At 39.5% G+C, this 18,519-nt stretch overlaps 1 protein-coding gene across 1 annotated transcript; it reads right to left on the bottom strand.

Moving 5' to 3' along the window:
* Window positions 1-17,396: 17,396 nt before the first annotated feature.
* On the bottom strand, window positions 17,397-17,804 carry LOC104900860 (mitochondrial import inner membrane translocase subunit TIM17-1-like). Its single transcript, XM_010688390.1, has one exon. The coding sequence runs from the start codon at window positions 17,802-17,804 to the stop codon at window positions 17,397-17,399; it is 408 nt and encodes a 135-aa protein (XP_010686692.1).
* Window positions 17,805-18,519: the final 715 nt, after the last annotated feature.

Raw genomic sequence — 18,519 nt, 5'->3', positions numbered from 1 at the left:
TTGGGGACAAGGTCTTACTGTTCAACTCAAGACTAAAGCTTTTCCCCGGAAAGTTAAAGTCCAAGTGGTCGGGTCCCTTCTCTGTGTTGAAGACTACTCCATATGGAGCTTATGAAGTTATGGGTGAGAACGGCCCATTTTGGGTTAACGGGCAAAGGTTGAAGTTCTATCATGATTCTCATGCCGTTGGTTCAATTGGTTGCTTGATTCTTCGCTCACCTGAGCGACTCTTGTGATGGAGTATCCTTTTTAGTCTAGCTAAAGACTTAAAACAAGCGCTATACGGGAGGCAACCCGTTTCTTTTCTTCTTTTTTTTTATTTTGTTCATTTTTCTTTTGTTTGTTAGTTAGAATTTTGATTTATCAGTTAGCCATGAGAGCTACATTGGGACATCTGAGTTTTGTGAAAAGTTAAGTGAAATGAGTGATTCGAAAAGAAAGAGTGAGAAAACAGAGGTTTTGTGCGCCCGCACCTCCTCAAGGTGCGCCCGCACAAAGGAAAAATTTTTCGAAAAAAACGACCGGTGCGCCCGCACATGTACATGGTGCGCCCGCACCAAATCCTCCGGAACTTTTGAAGAGAAAAACAGAAGGTTTTGTGCGCCCGCACCTCGAGATGCGCCCGCACAAAAGGAGAAAATTTTCGAAAACAATTTGGTGCGCCCGCACATGTATATGGTGCCCGCACCAACTTTTCCGGAATTTTTCAAGAAAAAACAGAAGGTTTGGTGCGCCCGCACCTCGGATGGTGCGCCGCACCGGATTCGCGCACTCGATGGTGCGCCCGTACCAAACGCTTTGAAAGTTTTTAAAAATCGATTGGTGCGCCCGCACCAACCCGGCTGGGCGAAAAAAAAAACGACCCCCAACATTTTTTTCTCGGCCCTCCTCCTCTTTTCCTCATATTTTCAAACTCTCTCTCACACTCACTCGCTTTCTCTCTCTTCCTCCTCTCTAGATCCGGCCACCACACCCTTTTCCGGCGACTTTCAACGGGAAATATCACCGGAATCTTCATCACCATCTTCTCTACAACATTCAAAGCACAAAAATTGGGGGTTTTGCAAGGATTCGATTTCTAGGGTTTCAAAATTGGGGATTTTCATCTCCATGTTGGTAACTCCCTTCTAATCTTTGCTTTTTCATCAATAATCAACTAAATTGGACCTCTAGTGTGTTTTCTTTTTGATGCATGCTTGTTTTCCTTAATTTCTTTTGATTGTTCATGAACTTGTCATATTTGTGTTTGGTGATGTGGTGAACAAGTGCAATTTTTGTGGTTTGTGATAAATTCATAATATTCTTCTTTTTGAGAACTACATTGAACATTGTTGGTGTTTGATTTTGTGCATAATTGTGGTTGGTTTGGTGAAATTGGCTTGAAAGTCTCTTTGAGTGGTGAAACTCTTGATTGCTAGCAACTTTGTTGCTACTAATTGTGGATGGCTAGCTGGTAGATCTTAGGCTTAGTTTTTATTTTTCTTTCTTTTTGTGTGTTTTCCCTTTTGTGTGGTTTGATTTTTCTTTTTGTGTGGTTTCGTTTTTTTTTCTTTTTGCGTGTTTCTTTGTGTAGAGAGTCCGCTTTGTGGTTGTGTCTTTGCAGCAGATCATCACTTCTCCTTCCCTTTTGCCAAACAAAAATTCTTTTTCACCATGGGAAGAAGTGGTGGTGAAGGCTCATCCCGGTCTAAGCGAGCAAAGACGGGGTCTTCTTCACAAGGACCTTCGTCTAGCTCGCATCCCCCTCCCCTATATGCTCTAAAGTTTCCCAATGCCGCTCACAAACAAATTTTTCAACAACTTTCTGAGCGCACACTTCGTCCAACGAAGTTCTATGACTCCACTACCTGCAACTACCTTGGCATCAACTCGATGATAAGGGAAATGGCAGATAAGTCGGGTTATCGGACTTCCTTTCTATTCATGAACCTACTTATGATCAACTCACTCTAGAATTCTTGAGTACGTTGCACATAAGTAATGTGACAGGTGCTCTAACTATTCAATTTCGCATGTTTAATCAAGCTAGAGCACTGTCTTTTGACGAATTCTGTGAGGCGTTTGGGATGGACCCTCAGCTCCCTGCGATGCCTCTGAGCATCATCTGGCAGGGAACAATGAGCAAGAGTGGTGGGCAAAGATCACCAAGGTACGACTTCGTTTCGAACGAACTCGTCCAAAGTCGGAGATCATCCACCTTGCTCTCCGATACTTCCATAGGATGTTGGTTTACACCATCTTTCCTAAACAGGAAGTCGGGCAGTTGCGGAAGGACGAGCTGCTGGTTCTCTGGTTGGCCACTGACGGGGCCACCATAGAGCCCGCATTAACTTTGCTGCTCTCCTCCTCAACCGACTGCAGGAAATTCGGGGGGCACAACGGTGACTGGGGAGATCTTTGTGGTGGCATGGTCACCCGCTAGCTCCTACCTTGACTTGACGATGACTGGCTCGCTTGGAAGCAGCGTGCCTACTGTTGGTCAGTCCAACAGATTGGATGGTGCCAGTTGCAGCAGATGAAATTTCTGCGCTTATCAGAAGGAAACGGAAACCTGGCTTGTGGGGGGGGACCTTACTGCTTATAGGGCCCGACTTCTTGGGACCTCCCGCTAACGTGAAAACCGTTGGCGGGTTCCCCCTGCCCATGACATCCCACGGGCTATCCCGAGCCCATCTATGGGAGCGATTCACGCGTTCCGAGAGGTCCGAGGCCCGACCACCGCATTCCTGAGAGTGAGGTGGCCGAAGCTTCTCCTCTCAATCCTTCGACATGGGCTCTGTCATGGCAGCCATAGCCAGATGCAGGCCTCTCAGGAGGCCAATCACCTGCGGTTACGGCTACTCTTGCCGGTATCCGCACCGACCTGACCATGTGTCTAGGGTGGCTTGGCGCACTCACCTCGCCAATGTCCACTCCGGACATGAGCCTCCCTTCCCTAACCATCCCCACTACCTCCTTCTTTCGACCCTCGAGAAGGGCCGTTTGAGGAGCCTTCATTCCGTCCTTACCCCACTACCCATCCTACTATGATGGGTCCTCTGGTGGGTATTTCCCCCTTACCCCCCTCCCGATGGGGGGATGGTGGGAACTATTAGGAGCTTTTCCTAACCCCCTCCCTCTCCCTCCTTTTGCAACTCCGAGCGCGGAGTTTTGCTTAAGCTTGGGGACTTGCTGTATGTCTATATCTTAGGGAGTTTCGGGGTCGTAGACGGTTAGAAGTTAGGGGCTCATTGGTTTTCGGTTGTTATTGGTGATTGTTTCTGTGTGGTATTGACATCCTCCACCCCTGCTGACTTCTCTTCACCTGTACAGCTTGTGCTTTGGTAGTTTCTTTTTGTCATATTCTTTTGCTATATAAAAAAAAAAAAAAAAAAATAAATAATTCTGCATTTAGGATAGCTTGGTTGCATGCATGATTTGTGGCTAAAGAGTTCATGACTTGATTGGAAGACCTTCCTTATATTAGACTTGATGATTTTGGAAGCCCTGTTGTGACTTTAGGCGTCTTTGAAACCAATAACTTTTGGTAGAGTCTCTTTGAAATTAGGCGAGTTGGATGAATGGATTGCCTTGCCCCTTGTGCGATGAATCCCGAAGGAGGGCCAAGAACCTCGTAAGACTCACTCACAACCCTCACCATTGATCGCCTAACTTGTGACTTGCATTTTAGCTCCCAAGATTACATAAGACGAGCCTCTATGAGAATGATTTTGGGCGTTTCTTTTGCTAGTAATAGGAGCTACAGAGCCAAAAGCTTGAATACCCGCATAATATTCGCTTCTCAACCCATCTGAGCCTTTCTATCCTATTTTTGCTTAACCCACATAATGAGTATGGCCAAACTTTCCCCCAAAGTGGAGTACATGTGTAGTTTTTGTTGAGTTAAGTGGTTTTGATATTAAGTGTTGGTTGAAAGAGAGTTAATGTGCTTGTATGATGGTAAAAGTTGAAAATTTTGTGAAAAAGAAAGACAAAAGAAATAAAAGAAAGAAAGTTCTTATTGTTTGATTTGGTTTATTATTGAAAATGAAAAGAAAGAAAGATCAAATTGATGAGAAAAAGGAAAAAGTTCACAAAGTGAAAAAGAAACAAGTGAAATTCAAGGATATGTGTGAGAGTTCTTTAATTGAGAATAGTGTTAGGACTAGCTTGGGGGAGTATTTACCCCTAGTTTGTACTCCACTTACCCTTTTTGCACCACATTCCTAGAATATGATCCACACCCCTAACCTAGCCCCGTTACAACCTTAACAAAGCCCTTTTGACTTCTAGATTGGACTTGATCTATTTAGTAGTGGCGGGTGAGATTTTGTGCAAGTCATGATGAGGGTCATCAAAACATGGTAGAGGCGAGCAATTATGGTTGAGCATCCCTAGGGAGGAGTCAAACTTGGGTCTTGGAAGTGGAGAAGAGTGAGAAATCATTCTTGGAAAGCTTTCTTTCAAAAAGATCGGTTGATCGGTGGATTGAGACCTTAGAGTCACTCTTGTGCTTCCTAATCATCTTCCCTCTTGTGTTTGGTTGGTCTCCTAAATCTTGATATGAACTCATTTAGCTTGCATGTCATGTTTGTAACCTTGCATTTAGAGCATATAGGTTAGGTTGTTGCATGTTTCCCTTTTCTTTTTATTCTCTTTTTTTTTTCTTCCTTCACTCTCATTCTTGGTTTACTTAGGACAAGCAAAACGCTAAGCTTGGGGGAGTTTGATAAGTGCGTTTCTAACGCACTTTATGACCTTCTTTTGGCTTGTTTTAGCTCCCTTTTCCTCCTTTTCTTCCTTCTTTCTCCTCACTTTTCCCTTCTATTTCATTCACGTGATCATACTTGGTCATAGTGACATTTTGCTAGATTTTCGATCTATTTCGATCGAATTTCTAGCACATATGCTTTCACCATGTTTGTTCGTGTTTCTATTGCAGGTATTGCCCTTTCGGGGTCGAGAAATGCGAGACATGGCATAAGGGATCGAGCTAGAGGCTGAAAGGTAGCCTGAGGTGCGCTTGATATGCCCCGCACACGATGGTGCGCCCGCACAAGCACTGGTGCGCCCGCACCATCGACCAATTCTGGAGCACAAAACAGACTAAATTGGTGCGCCCGCACAAAGCATAAGGTGCGCCCGCACCTTCATCTGGTGCGCCCGCACCTTCATCTGGTGCGCCCGCACCATTTGACGAAGAGAATTCCACCCTGAGGCAGAAGACTCAGGTGCACCCGCACCTGAAGTTTGGTGCGCCCGCACCTGAGCAAGGTGCGCCCGACCTCCTTTTGGTGCGCCCGCACCTCAGATCCGGAAAAAACAATCGATCATTAAACCTCTTTTCGAGAGGAGTTGGGACTTACGCTTTTTCTAGTTTTACACATACTTTTAGGGTTTTGTATTAGAGAGAAACACTTGAGTTTTCATTGTAATTGAGATTAGAGATCATAGTTTGTGATTCGATTTACATTCAAGGTACTTTTTTCAATTCAATTCAAAGTTTCAGTTTTTATTTCATTCTCTTGGTGTTTGTTTATGTTCTATATTATTTAAGATCTTCATTCTCTTAGTTTAATAATTGCGATTTCTATTAGTTTAATTTCTTAATCATGTTTAACCTTAGATTAGTCATAGATTTTATGTTTAATTGCTTAAACTCCATGATTAGTGAGTAGTTTCATAATCTAGGGTTAGGGTGAAAGTATGAATTAGGGTTTAAATATGATGTTGATGTGATTGTGATGTATGGAGAAGTTTATGCATTGATCTTGGTGTTTTGAGACCTTAGGATAGATATTGATCACATTTATACTTTGGTATTTTGATTTCAAACGTTCTTAAATCGGATTTTGAACTCTTTTATCATCCCCAAGAATCAACTTAATTTCTATACCAAGATATTGGATGGAAATTAAGGGGATCCTTCATTAGGGGTTTTCCAAACTTATCGAATCGCTTAATCAATTAACTAAAGACCATTCGAGAGAGGATTTAGTTGATTGATTGAGTGATTACTCTTGAGGACCATTCGAGAGAGGACTCAAGTAATTTAGAGGGAAATAAACCTTGCATAATCGTCTTTGTTGCTTCGCAATCGCATTAACAATCATCATCCGTTCTTATTCATACTAGTAACCTTAACTCTAGTGTCTTTAATTTGATATTTGAACTCGTGATATTTGCTTGTTTTAGTTGTTAGATAGTCTTAATTGTTACCAACAGCTTTCAAACCCCAAATACCTTTCAATTAGGTAGTCTAGACTAGATAGACTCTAATCAATCCCAATTTCCCTGTGGATCGACCCTTGACTTGCCCTTACTATTCCATTAGTAGTTGCTTGTTATGACTATAAATATTGTTTGGAAAGCGGTTCTTAGTGCCTGAACGACACACTAAAAACCTCTTATCACTGGCCGCGCGGGCGCGGGGTGCACCCTGCGGGTCGGGGGCTGAACGCGTATCTTGATATTTTTTCGTTCTTAAGTTATCTTTTAGGGTTTATACGGGTTCCTTATGATTATAAAAGGGCTCTTAGTGTTCATTATTATTAACACAACTTATGAAACACTTTTAGCCTCTAGATTTAGGACTCTTGTATTATTCTCTCTGATTTTCTCCATTATAGTGAAGAAGCTCTAATCCCCCACCTGTGGATGTAGGTCAAAATTTGACTGAACCACGTAAATCCTTGTGTTATTTGTTTGTTCATCTTTATAGTTTTCTCACCTTCATTATTTCATTGATTTTCTGTTCCGCATTAATCAAACTACAACACCTATTTCCTAACAAACTGGTATCAAGAGCTTGGTTGTTTTAAGATCTTAAGTGTTTATAGAAAAAGTTTGATTTTTTTTTCATTATGTCAATGAAATACAATATTGGGAAATTTGATAGGCAAGTAAATTTTGGCCTATGGCAATCAAAGATGAAAGCCATCCTGGTTCAAAGTGGTTGTTACAAGGTTTGGTAGGTGCATCCAAAAAGCCTTCGGATATGATGGATGATCAGTGGGAGGATATGGATTTGAAGGCACTCTCAGCAATTCATTTAAGTCTATCGAATGAAGTTTTGAGAGAGGTTGCCAAAGAGACGACTGCTGCGAGTTTGTGGTTGAAGTTGGAAAATCTGTGACCAACCGTCTCTACTAAAATCTAGACTTCATGATCTCAATCTAGAAGAAGGTAAACCGCTTGAGTCTCATTTAGATGAATTCTTCTCTATAATTATGGATTTGAAAAATATCGATGTTGAGATCGATGATGAGGATATGGCTATTAGGTTGTTGTGTTCTTTACCACCTTCGTATAAGCATTTTCGAGATACCTTATTATATGGTAAAGATGATTTGAGTTTGCAGGATGTTAAGGAGGCCTTGACTCAGAGAGATTTAATTGACAATAAATTAGTTAATAAATCTAATAATTCTGCTAACACAAATGCTTTGGCTGCTCATGGTGGAAAGAATTCAGGCAAAATCTGTAACTATTGTCATGTGAAGGGTCATATTAAATCTGAGTGTTGAAAATTAAAGAAGAAAAATGGAGAAAGGTCCAATGAGGGTCAATCTGCAAATATTGTTGACGATGTTTTTGATGATGATCTTGCACTTTAAGGTTACAAGATTTGGGGCTGCGGTTTCTACGATCTCTTTATGTTTGGTGCCCTTTTTGAGATCTCTTGGTAAAACGAGAAACCGTGTGGATTTTGCTATGGAGTCTATGATAGATTTTTTTTAGTTTCCAATAAAGTAACAATCTTGGTTATGCATTAGATTTTGTTCTAGTTATGCTATTTCTTATCTCAAATTTGGTACTTTTATGTTTATTAAGTACTATTGCAATTTAGAAATTATTGTTGTCATTCAGTTTCTAGAATTGCTGAGTTTGTTGTTGAGATGAAGAAGTGTTTGAAGAGAGTTTGGTCAATTTGAGGAACCATGCTTGGCGTTGGTGACTTTATACTCTCGATCTAGGCCATGTGATGGTTTTGTATACGGATTTTGTGTTCGAAGACGCATCGGTACACAAGTTATAGAAGATGTCCGTTCTGGATTGCCTACAATGGGTAGGTTTATGGAATTTTGTTTAAGGTGGAGGTTCTATGGTGTTTTTTGTTGTTGTTGAGCATCACTTCTTGGTTCAAGGTGGAGTTACCTTGTTTGATCGGTTTCAAGTCAAGGTGGAGATTTGTTAATTATGACTTGAAATCTTGTGAATGGCATAAGGCTGACTTTGAATGCACATATATCCCAATCTATAAATGGTTTTGATGTGATTCAAATTGGAGGTGATAGCTTGTTCAAAGAGCTTTCCAATGATAGATCATATGCCCAATTCCGATAAGAAACGAGAAAGTTACGCCCGTTTTACGAATGACTGACGAAGCTGTTTCGTACCGGGCTCGAAAACCAGCGGGCGCGGGCTATATCCCGCGGGCGCGCAGAACATCTGTGAGAATGGGGATGACTGGCCGCGTGCGCGCGGGGTACACCCTGCAGGTCGGGGGCTGAACGCGTATCTTGATATTTTTTCGTTCTTAAGTTATCTTTTAGGGTTTGTACGGGTTCCTTATGATTATAAAAGGGCTCTTAGTGTTCATTATTATTAACACAACTTATGAAACACTTTTAGCCTCTAGATTTAGGACTCTTGTATTATTCTCTCGATTTTCTCCATTATAGTGAAGAAGCTCTAATCCCCCACCTGTGGATGTAGGTCAAATTTGACTGAACCACGTAAATCCTTGTTTATTTGTTTGTTCATCTTTATATTTTCTCACCTTCATTATTTCATTGATTTTCTGTTCCGCATTAATCAAATACAACACCTATTTCCTAACAAACTGGTATCAAGAGCTTGGTTGTTTTAAGATCTTAAGTGTTTATAGAAAAAGTTTGATTTTTTTTTCAATGTCAATGAAATACAATATTGAGAAATTTGATAGGCAAGTAAATTTTGGCCTATGGCAATTAAAGATGAAAGCCATCCTGGTTCAAAGTGGTTGTTACAAGGCTTTGGTAGGTGCATCCAAAAAGCCTTCGGATATGACGGATGATCAGTGGGAGGATATGGATTTGAAGGCACTCTCAGCAATTCATTTAAGTCTATCGAATGAAGTTTTGAGAGAGGTTGCAAAGAGACGACTGCTGCGAGTTTGTGGTTGAAGTTGGAAAATCTGTGACCAACCGTCTACTACTAAAATCTAGACTTCATGATCTCAATCTAGAAGAAGGTAAACCGCTTGAGTCTCATTTAGATGAATTCTTCTCTATAATTATGGATTTGCAAAATATCGATGTTGAGATCGATGATGAGGATATGGCTATTAGGTTGTTGTGTTCTTTACCACCTTCGTATAAGCATTTTCGAGATACCTTATTATATGGTAAAGATGATTTGAGTTTGCAGGATGTTAAGGAGGCCTTGACTCAGAGAGATTTAATTGACAATAAATTAGTTAATAAATCTAATAATTCTGCTAACACAAATGCTTTGGCTGCTCATGGTGGAAAGAATTCAGGCAAAATCTGTAACTATTGTCATGTGAAGGGTCATATTAAATCTGAGTGTTGAAAATTAAAGAAGAAAAATGGAGAAAGGTCCAATGAGGGTCAATCTGCAAATATTGCCGACGCTGTTTTTGATGAGATCTTGCACTTTAGGGTTACAAGATTTGGGGCTGCGGTTTCTACGATCTCTTTATGTTTGGTGCCCTTTTTGAGATCTCTTGGTAAAACGAGAAACCGTGTGGATTTTGCTATGAAGTCTATGATAGATTGTTTTTGAGTTTCCAATAAAGTAACAATCTTGGTTATGCATTAGATTTTGTTCTAGTTATGCTATTTCTTATCTCAAATTTGGTACTTTTATGTTTATTAAGTACTATTGCAATTTAGAAATTATTGTTGTCATTCAGTTTCTAGAATTGCTGAGTTTGTTGTTGAGATGAAGAAGTGTTTGAAGAGAGTTTGGTCAATTTGAGGAACCATGCTTGGCGTTGGTGACTTTATACTCTCGATCTAGGCCATGTGATGGTTTTGTATACGGATTTTGTGTTCGAAGACGCATCGGTACACAAGTTATAGAAGATGTCCGTTCTGGATTGCCTACAATGGGTAGGTTTATGGAATTTTGTTTAAGGTGGAGGTTCTATGGTGTTTTTTGTTGTTGTTGAGCATCACTTCTTGGTTCAAGGTGGAGTTACCTTGTTTGATCGGTTTCAAGTCAAGGTGGAGATTTGTTAATTATGACTTGAAATCTTGTGAATGGCATAAGGCTGACTTTGAATGCACATATATCCCAATCTATAAATGGTTTTGATGTGATTCAAATTGGAGGTGATAGCTTGTTCAAAGAGCTTTCCAATGATAGATCATATGCCCAATTCCGATAAGAAACGAGAAAGTTACGCCCGTTTTACGAATGACTGACGAAGCTGTTTCGTACCGGGCTCGAAAAAGCGGGCGCGGGCTATATCCGCGGGCGGGCAGAACATCTGTGAGAATGGGGATGACTGGCCGCGGGCGCGGGGTACACCCTGCGGGTCGGGGCTGAACGCGTATCTTGATATTTTTTCGTTCTTAAGTTATCTTTTAGGGTTTGTACGGGTTCCTTATGATTATAAAAGGGCTCTTAGTGTTCATTATTATTAACACAACTTATGAAACACTTTTAGCCTCTAGATTTAGGACTCTTGTATTATTCTCTCTGATTTTCTCCATTATAGTGAAGAAGCTCTAATCCCCACCTGTGGATGTAGGTCAAATTTGACTGAACCACGTAAATCCTTGTGTTATTTGTTTGTTCATCTTTATAGTTTTCTCACCTTCATTATTTCATTGATTTTCTGTTCCGCATTAATCAAACTACAACACCTATTTCCTAACAAACTGGTATCAAGAGCTTGGTTGTTTTAAGATCTTAAGTGTTTATAGAAAAAGTTTGATTTTTTTTTTCATTATGTCAATGAAATACAATATTGAGAAATTTGATAGGCAAGTAAATTTTGGCCTATGGCAATCAAAGATGAAAGCCATCCTGGTTCAAAGTGGTTGTTACAAGGCTTTGGTAGGTGCATCCAAAAAGCCTTCGGATATGACGGATGATCAGTGGGAGGATATGATTTGAAGGCACTCTCAGCAATTCATTTAAGTCTATCGAATGAAGTTTTGAGAGAGGTTGCCAAAGAGACGACTGCTGCGAGTTTGTGGTTGAAGTTGGAAAATCTGTGACCAACCGTCTACTACTAAAATCTAGACTTCATGATCTCAATCTAGAAGAAGGTAAACCGCTTGAGTCTCATTTAGATGAATTCTTCTCTATAATTATGGATTTGAAAAATATCGATGTTGAGATCGATGATGAGGATATGGCTATTAGGTTGTTGTGTTCTTTACCACCTTCGTATAAGCATTTTCGAGATACCTTATTATATGGTAAAGATGATTTGAGTTTGCAGGATGTTAAGGAGGCCTTGACTCAGAGAGATTTAATTGACAATAAATTAGTTAATAAATCTAATAATTCTGCTAACACAAATGCTTTAGCTGCTCATGGTGGAAAGAATTCAGGCAAAATCTGTAACTATTGTCATGTGAAGGGCATATTAAATCTGAGTGTTGAAAATTAAAGAAGAAAAATGGAGAAAGGTCAAATGAGGGTCAATCTGCAAATATTGCCGACGCTGTTTTTGATGATGATCTTGCACTTTAGGGTTACAAGATTTGGGGCTGCGGTTTCTACGATCTCTTTATGTTTGGTGCCCTTTTTGAGATCTCTTGGTAAAACGAGAAACCGTGTGGATTTTTCTATGAAGTCTATGATAGATTGTTTTTGAGTTTCCAATAAAGTAACAATCTTGGTTATGCATTAGATTTTGTTCTAGTTATGCTATTTCTTATCTCAAATTTGGTACTTTTATGTTTATTAAGTACTATTGCAATTTAGAAATTATTGTTGTCATTCAGTTTCTAGAATTGCTGAGTTTTGTTGTTGAGATGAAGAAGTGTTTGAAGAGAGTTTGGTCAATTTGAGGAACCATGCTTGGCGTTGGTGACTTTATACTCTCGATCTAGGCCATGTGATGGTTTTGTATACGGATTTTGTGTTCGAAGACGCATCGGTACACAAGTTATAGAAGATGTCCGTTCTGGATTGCCTACAATGGGTAGGTTTATGGAATTTTTTTAAGGTGGAGGTTCTATGGTGTTTTTTGTTGTTGTTGAGCATCACTTCTTGGTTCAAGGTGGAGTTACCTTGTTTGATCGGTTTCAAGTGAAGGTGGAGATTTGTTAATTATGACTTGAAATCTTGTGAATGGCATAAGGCTGACTTTGAATGCACATATATCCCAATCTATAAATGGTTTTGATGTGATTCAAATTGGAGGTGATAGCTTGTTCAAAGAGCTTTCCAATGATAGATCATATGCCCAATTCCGATAAGAAACGAGAAAGTTACGCCCGTTTTACGAATGACTGACGAAGCTGTTTCGTACCGGGCTCGAAAACCAGCGGGCGCGGGCTATATCCCGCGGGCGGGCAGAACATCTGTGAGAATGGGGATGACTGGCCGCGCGGGCGCGGGGTACACCCTGCGGGTCGGGGGCTGAACGCGTATCTTGATATTTTTTCGTTCTTAAGTTATCTTTTAGGGTTTGTACGGGTTCCTTATGATTATAAAAGGGCTCTTAGTGTTCATTATTATTAACACAACTTATGAAACACTTTTAGCCTCTAGATTTAGGACTCTTGTATTATTCTCTCTGATTTTCTCCATTATAGTGAAGAAGCTCTAATCCCCCACCTGTGGATGTAGGTCATAATTTGACTGAACCACGTAAATCCTTGTGTTATTTGTTTGTTCATCTTTATAGTTTTCTCACCTTCATTATTTCATTGATTTTCTGTTCCGCATTAATCAAACTACAACACCTATTTCCTAACAAACTGGTATCAAGAGCTTGGTTGTTTTAAGATCTTAAGTGTTTATAGAAAAAGTTTGATTTTTTTTTCATTATGTCAATGAAATACAATATTGAGAAATTTGATAGGCAAGTAAATTTTGGCCTATGGCAATCAAAGATGAAAGCCATCCTGGTTCAAAATGGTTGTTACAAGGCTTTGGTAGGTGCATCCAAAAAGCCTTCGGATATGACGGATGATCAGTGGGAGGATATGGATTTGAAGGCACTCTCAGCAATTCATTTAAGTCTATCGAATGAAGTTTTGAGAGAGTTTGCCAAAGAGACGACTGCTGCGAGTTTTGGTGGTTGAAGTTGGAAAATCTGTGACCAACCGTCTACTACTAAAATCTAGACTTCATGATCTCAATCTAGAAGAAGGTAAACCGCTTGAGTCTCATTTAGATGAATTCTTCTCTATAATTATGGATTTGAAAAATATCGATGTTGAGATCGATGATGAGGATATGGCTATTAGGTTGTTGTGTTCTTTACCACCTTCGTATAAGCGTTTTCGAGATACCTTATTATATGGTAAAGATGATTTGAGTTTGCAGGATGTTAAGGAGGCCTTGACTCAGAGAGATTTAATTGACAATAAATTAGTTAATAAATCTAATAATTCTGTTAACACAAATGCTTTGGCTGCTCATGGTGGAAAGAATTCAGGCAAAATCTGTAACTATTGTCATGTGAAGGGTCATATTAAATCTGAGTGTTGAAAATTAAAGAAGAAAAATGGAGAAAGGTCAATGAGGGTCAATCTGCAAATATTGCCGACGCTGTTTTGATGATGATCTTGCACTTTAGGGTTACAAGATTTGGGGCTGCGGTTTCTACGATCTCTTTATGTTTGGTGCCCTTTTTGAGATCTCTTGGTAAAACGAGAAACCGTGTGGATTTTGCTATGAAGTCTATGATAGATTGTTTTTGAGTTTCCAATAAAGTAACAATCTTGGTTATGCATTAGATTTTGTTCTAGTTATGCTATTTCTTATCTCAAATTTGGTACTTTTATGTTTATTAAGTACTATTGCAATTTAGAAATTATTGTTGTCATTCAGTTTCTAGAATTGCTGAGTTTGTTGTTGAGATGAAGAAGTGTTTGAAGAGAGTTTGGTCAATTTGAGGAACCATGCTTGGCGTTGGTGACTTTATACTCTCGATCTAGGCCATGTGATGGTTTTGTATACGGATTTTGTGTTCGAAGACGCATCGGTACACAAGTTATAGAAGATGTCCGTTCTGGATTGCCTACAATGGGTAGGTTTATGGAATTTTGTTTAAGGTGGAGGTTCTATGGTGTTTTTTGTTGTTGTTGAGCATCACTTCTTGGTTCAAGGTGGAGTTACCTTGTTTGATCGGTTTCAAGTGAAGGTGGAGATTTGTTAATTATGACTTGAAATCTTGTGAATGGCATAAGGCTGACTTTGAATGCACATATATCCCCATCTATAAATGGTTTTGATGTGATTCAAATTGGAGGTGATAGCTTGTTCAAAGAGCTTTCCAATAATAGATCATATGCCCAATTCCGATAAGAAACGAGAAAGTTACGCCCGTTTTACGAATGACTGACGAAGCTGTTTCGTACCGGGCTCGAAAACCAGCGGGCGCGGGCTATATCCCGCGGGCGGGCAGAACATCTGTGAGAATGGGGATGACTGGCCGCGCGGGCGCGGGGTACACCCTGCGGGTCGGGGGCTGAACGCGTATCTTGATATTTTTTCGTTCTTAAGTTATCTTTTAGAGTTTGTACGGGTTCTTATGATTATAAAAGGGCTCTTAGTGTTCATTATTATTAACACAACTTATGAAACACTTTTAGCCTCTAGATTTAGGACTCTTGTATTATTCTCTCTGATTTTCTCCATTATAGTGAAGAAGCTCTAATCCCCCACCTGTGGATGTAGGTCATAATTTGACTGAACCACGTAAATCCTTGTGTTATTTGTTTGTTCATCTTTTAGTTTTCTCACCTTCATTATTTCATTGATTTTCTGTTCCGCATTAATCAAACTACAACACCTATTTCCTAACAAACTGGTATCAAGAGCTTGGTTGTTTTAAGATCTTAAGTGTTTATAGAAAAAGTTTGATTTTTTTTTCATTATGTCAATGAAATACAATATTGAGAAATTTGATAGGCAAGTAAATTTTGGCCTATGGCAATCAAAGATGAAAGCCATCCTGGTTCAAAATGGTTGTTACAAGGCTTTGGTAGGTGCATCCAAAAAGCCTTCGGATATGACGGATGATCAGTGGGAGGATATGGATTTGAAGGCACTCTCAGCAATTCATTTAAGTCTATCGAATGAAGTTTTGAGAGAGTTTGCCAAAGAGACGACTGCTGCGAGTTTGTGGTTGAAGTTGGAAAATCTGTGACCAACCGTCTACTACTAAAATCTAGACTTCATGATCTCAATCTAGAAGAAGGTAAACCGCTTGAGTCTCATTTAGATGAATTCTTCTCTATAATTATGGATTTGAAAAATATCGATGTTGAGATCGATGATGAGGATATGGCTATTAGGTTGTTGTGTTCTTTACCACCTTCGTATAAGCGTTTTCGAGATACCTTATTATATGTAAAGATGATTTGAGTTTGCAGGATGTTAAGGAGGCCTTGACTCAGAGAGATTTAATTGACAATAAATTAGTTAATAAATCTAATAATTCTGTTAAACAAATGCTTTGGCTGCTCATGGTGGAAAGAATTCAGGCAAAATCTGTAACTATTGTCATGTGAAGGGTCATATTAAATCTGAGTGTTGAAAATTAAAGAAGAAAAATGGAGAAAGGTCAAATGAGGGTCAATCTGCAAATATTGCCGACGCTGTTTTTGATGATGATCTTGCACTTTAGGGTTACAAGATTTGGGGCTGCGGTTTCTACGATCTCTTTATGTTTGGTGCCCTTTTTGAGATCTCTTGGTAAAACGAGAAACCGTGTGGATTTTGCTATGAAGTCTATGATAGATTGTTTTTGAGTTTCCAATAAAGTAACAATCTTGGTTATGCATTAGATTTTGTTCTAGTTATGCTATTTCTTATCTCAAATTTGGTACTTTTATGTTTATTAAGTACTATTGCAATTTAGAAATTATTGTTGTCATTCAGTTTCTAGAATTGCTGAGTTTGTTGTTGAGATGAAGAAGTGTTTGAAGAGAGTTTGGTCAATTTGAGGAACCATGCTTGGCGTTGGTGACTTTATACTCTCGATCTAGGCCATGTGATGGTTTTGTATACGGGTTTTGTGTTCGAAGACGCATCGGTACACAAGTTATAGAAGATGTCCGTTCTGGATTGCCTACAATGGGTAGGTTTATGGAATTTTGTTTAAGGTGGAGGTTCTATGGTGTTTTTGTTGTTGTTGAGCATCACTTCTTGGTTCAAGGTGGAGTTACCTTGTTTGATCGGTTTCAAGTCAAGGTGGAGATTTGTTAATTATGACTTGAAATCTTGTGAATGGCATAAGGTTGACTTTGAATGCACATATATCCCAATCTATAAATGGTTTTGATGTGATTCAAATTGGAGGTGATATCTTGTTCAAAGAGCTTTCCAATGATAGATCATATGCCCAATTCCGATAAGAAACGAGAAAGTTACGCCCGTTTTACGAATGACTGACGAAGCTGTTTCGTACCGGGCTCGAAAACCAGCGGGCGCGGGCTATATCGCGGGCGGGCAGAACATCTGTGAGAATGGGATGACTGGCCGCGCGGGCGCGGGGTACACCCTGCGGGTCGGGGGCTGAACGCGTATCTTGATATTTTTTCGTTCTTAAGTTATCTTTTAGGGTTTGTACGGGTTCCTTATGATTATAAAAGGGCTCTTAGTGTTCATTATTATTAACACAACTTATGTGAAACTCTTAGCCTCTAGATTTAGGACTCTTGTATTATTCTCTCTGATTTTCTCCATTATAGTGAAGAAGCTCTAATCCCCCACCTGTGGATGTAGGTCAAAATTTGACTGAACCACGTAAATCCTTGTGTTATTTGTTTGTTCATCTTTATAGTTTTCTCACCTTCATTATTTCATTGATTTTCTGTTCCGCATTAATCAAACTACAACACCTATTTCCTAACAACAACAATAGAGAAAGTCCATCACTTTGATATTTGAATTTGATGTGCAACAATGAACAGCTATAAAATTAGATGTGGTAAAAGAATGTGAATAATGACATACATACATACAATGAGGCTGTAAATGGAACATCTAGTAAGCTACAAGAAGTAACAGATCGGACAGTGAAAAATAAGAAAGCATCTCTATTCTCTAATCTCTAGCCTTTCAAAAAAAAACATGGATATCTATACTAGTATATTAAAAGGCGTTCCTAACCAATGAATGATGTGTTAGGTCTCGACGTCTCGTGATCCTGATACTTTGGCTCTCCTGTTGGTGTTGGGTAGGTAATCTTGTTGATCTTTCGTCTTTTTAAACTATTCATTGGTGAAAAGAGTTCCCGTACAGAGGGCGGAGCGTGACGCAGATATGATTCCATGCTTAGCCCTGAGAGCAGCTCCCTCGAAGGCGTTACCTAAGAAAATGTTGTAAAAATCCTCCTTACCACGAATTGACGAGTCCACAATCTGGACAGCGTCAGCTGCTAGACCAAAACCCACAAAAGCAGTACCCATAAGTGGTGCTTTTTGGAATGCCAATCTCAAGGCCGTGCCAAACCCAAAGTTTTGATGCAGCCCTTTTACCAAGTGGTACGGGAAACCACCCATAAAACCGATACTGAAACCTGATCCCACATTATCCACCACCGTCTGCCAATGCACCTTCGTATCCACCTTCGGATCGACCAACTGCTCGTACCCTTCTGTTAATTTCTCATCACCCATTTTTTTTTATTTTTTCGATAGATAGAAAGATAGATAGATAGATAGATGATAACACTCGCCAATTTAATTTATATTAGGGATAGCTTTTGGAATAAGAAACTGAGCCCGAGTAGGATTAAGGTTAAGATAAAGATTAACGATTGGATAAGTTACTTTAGAACAAGAGTTTTAGTTTCATAAAACTACCTATTTCAATAAGAAACCCAAAGCCAAACCGAGGAGGTTTAAGATTAAGATTGAGGATTGGTTAGGTTAGGTTAGGTTAGGTTTGGCCGCCACCTCCTCCATCGTTGCAGCTAGTCCTTAGCAGGCGCTCGAGATTTCTCCAGTCCTTTCTTGCTGTAAAAATGATGCGTGGTTTGTGGTTTGATACAAATGATAGACTTCTATTGGGAAAATCTATAGTAAGGCCTTGTTTGGTTGACAAAACAAATCATGGGAAGTGCAAATTCCTAGAAAGTAGAAGTATATGAAGTTGTTTGGTTAGCAAAACCATGGGAATTTGCACTTCCTAGGAAGTTCTACTTCCTCCAAAATGGAGGAAGTTACTTACCTAGGTCCCCCTACGTAAGTAAAACTTCCCATAGGAAGTTCTACTTCCCATTATCAACCAAACACAATTTTACACTTCATAAGAATTTCAAATACATGGAAAAAACAACTTCCTAGGAAGTATGACTTCCTATATACAACCAAACAAGGCCTAATAATACTT

Source organism: Beta vulgaris, chromosome 8 (genome assembly GCF_026745355.1).
Source record: "Beta vulgaris subsp. vulgaris cultivar EL10 chromosome 8, EL10.2, whole genome shotgun sequence".
In the NCBI taxonomy this organism is placed as follows: Eukaryota; Viridiplantae; Streptophyta; class Magnoliopsida; order Caryophyllales; family Amaranthaceae; genus Beta; species Beta vulgaris.
Note: the sequence above shows the minus strand (reverse complement) of the source record. Positions and strands in the feature narration are given on the sequence as shown.

Excerpts from the sequence above, each read along its gene's own strand:
- LOC104900860 (XM_010688390.1), bottom strand. The coding sequence starts at position 17,804 with ATGGGTGATGAGAAATTAACAGAAGGGTACGAGCAGTTGGTCGATCCG.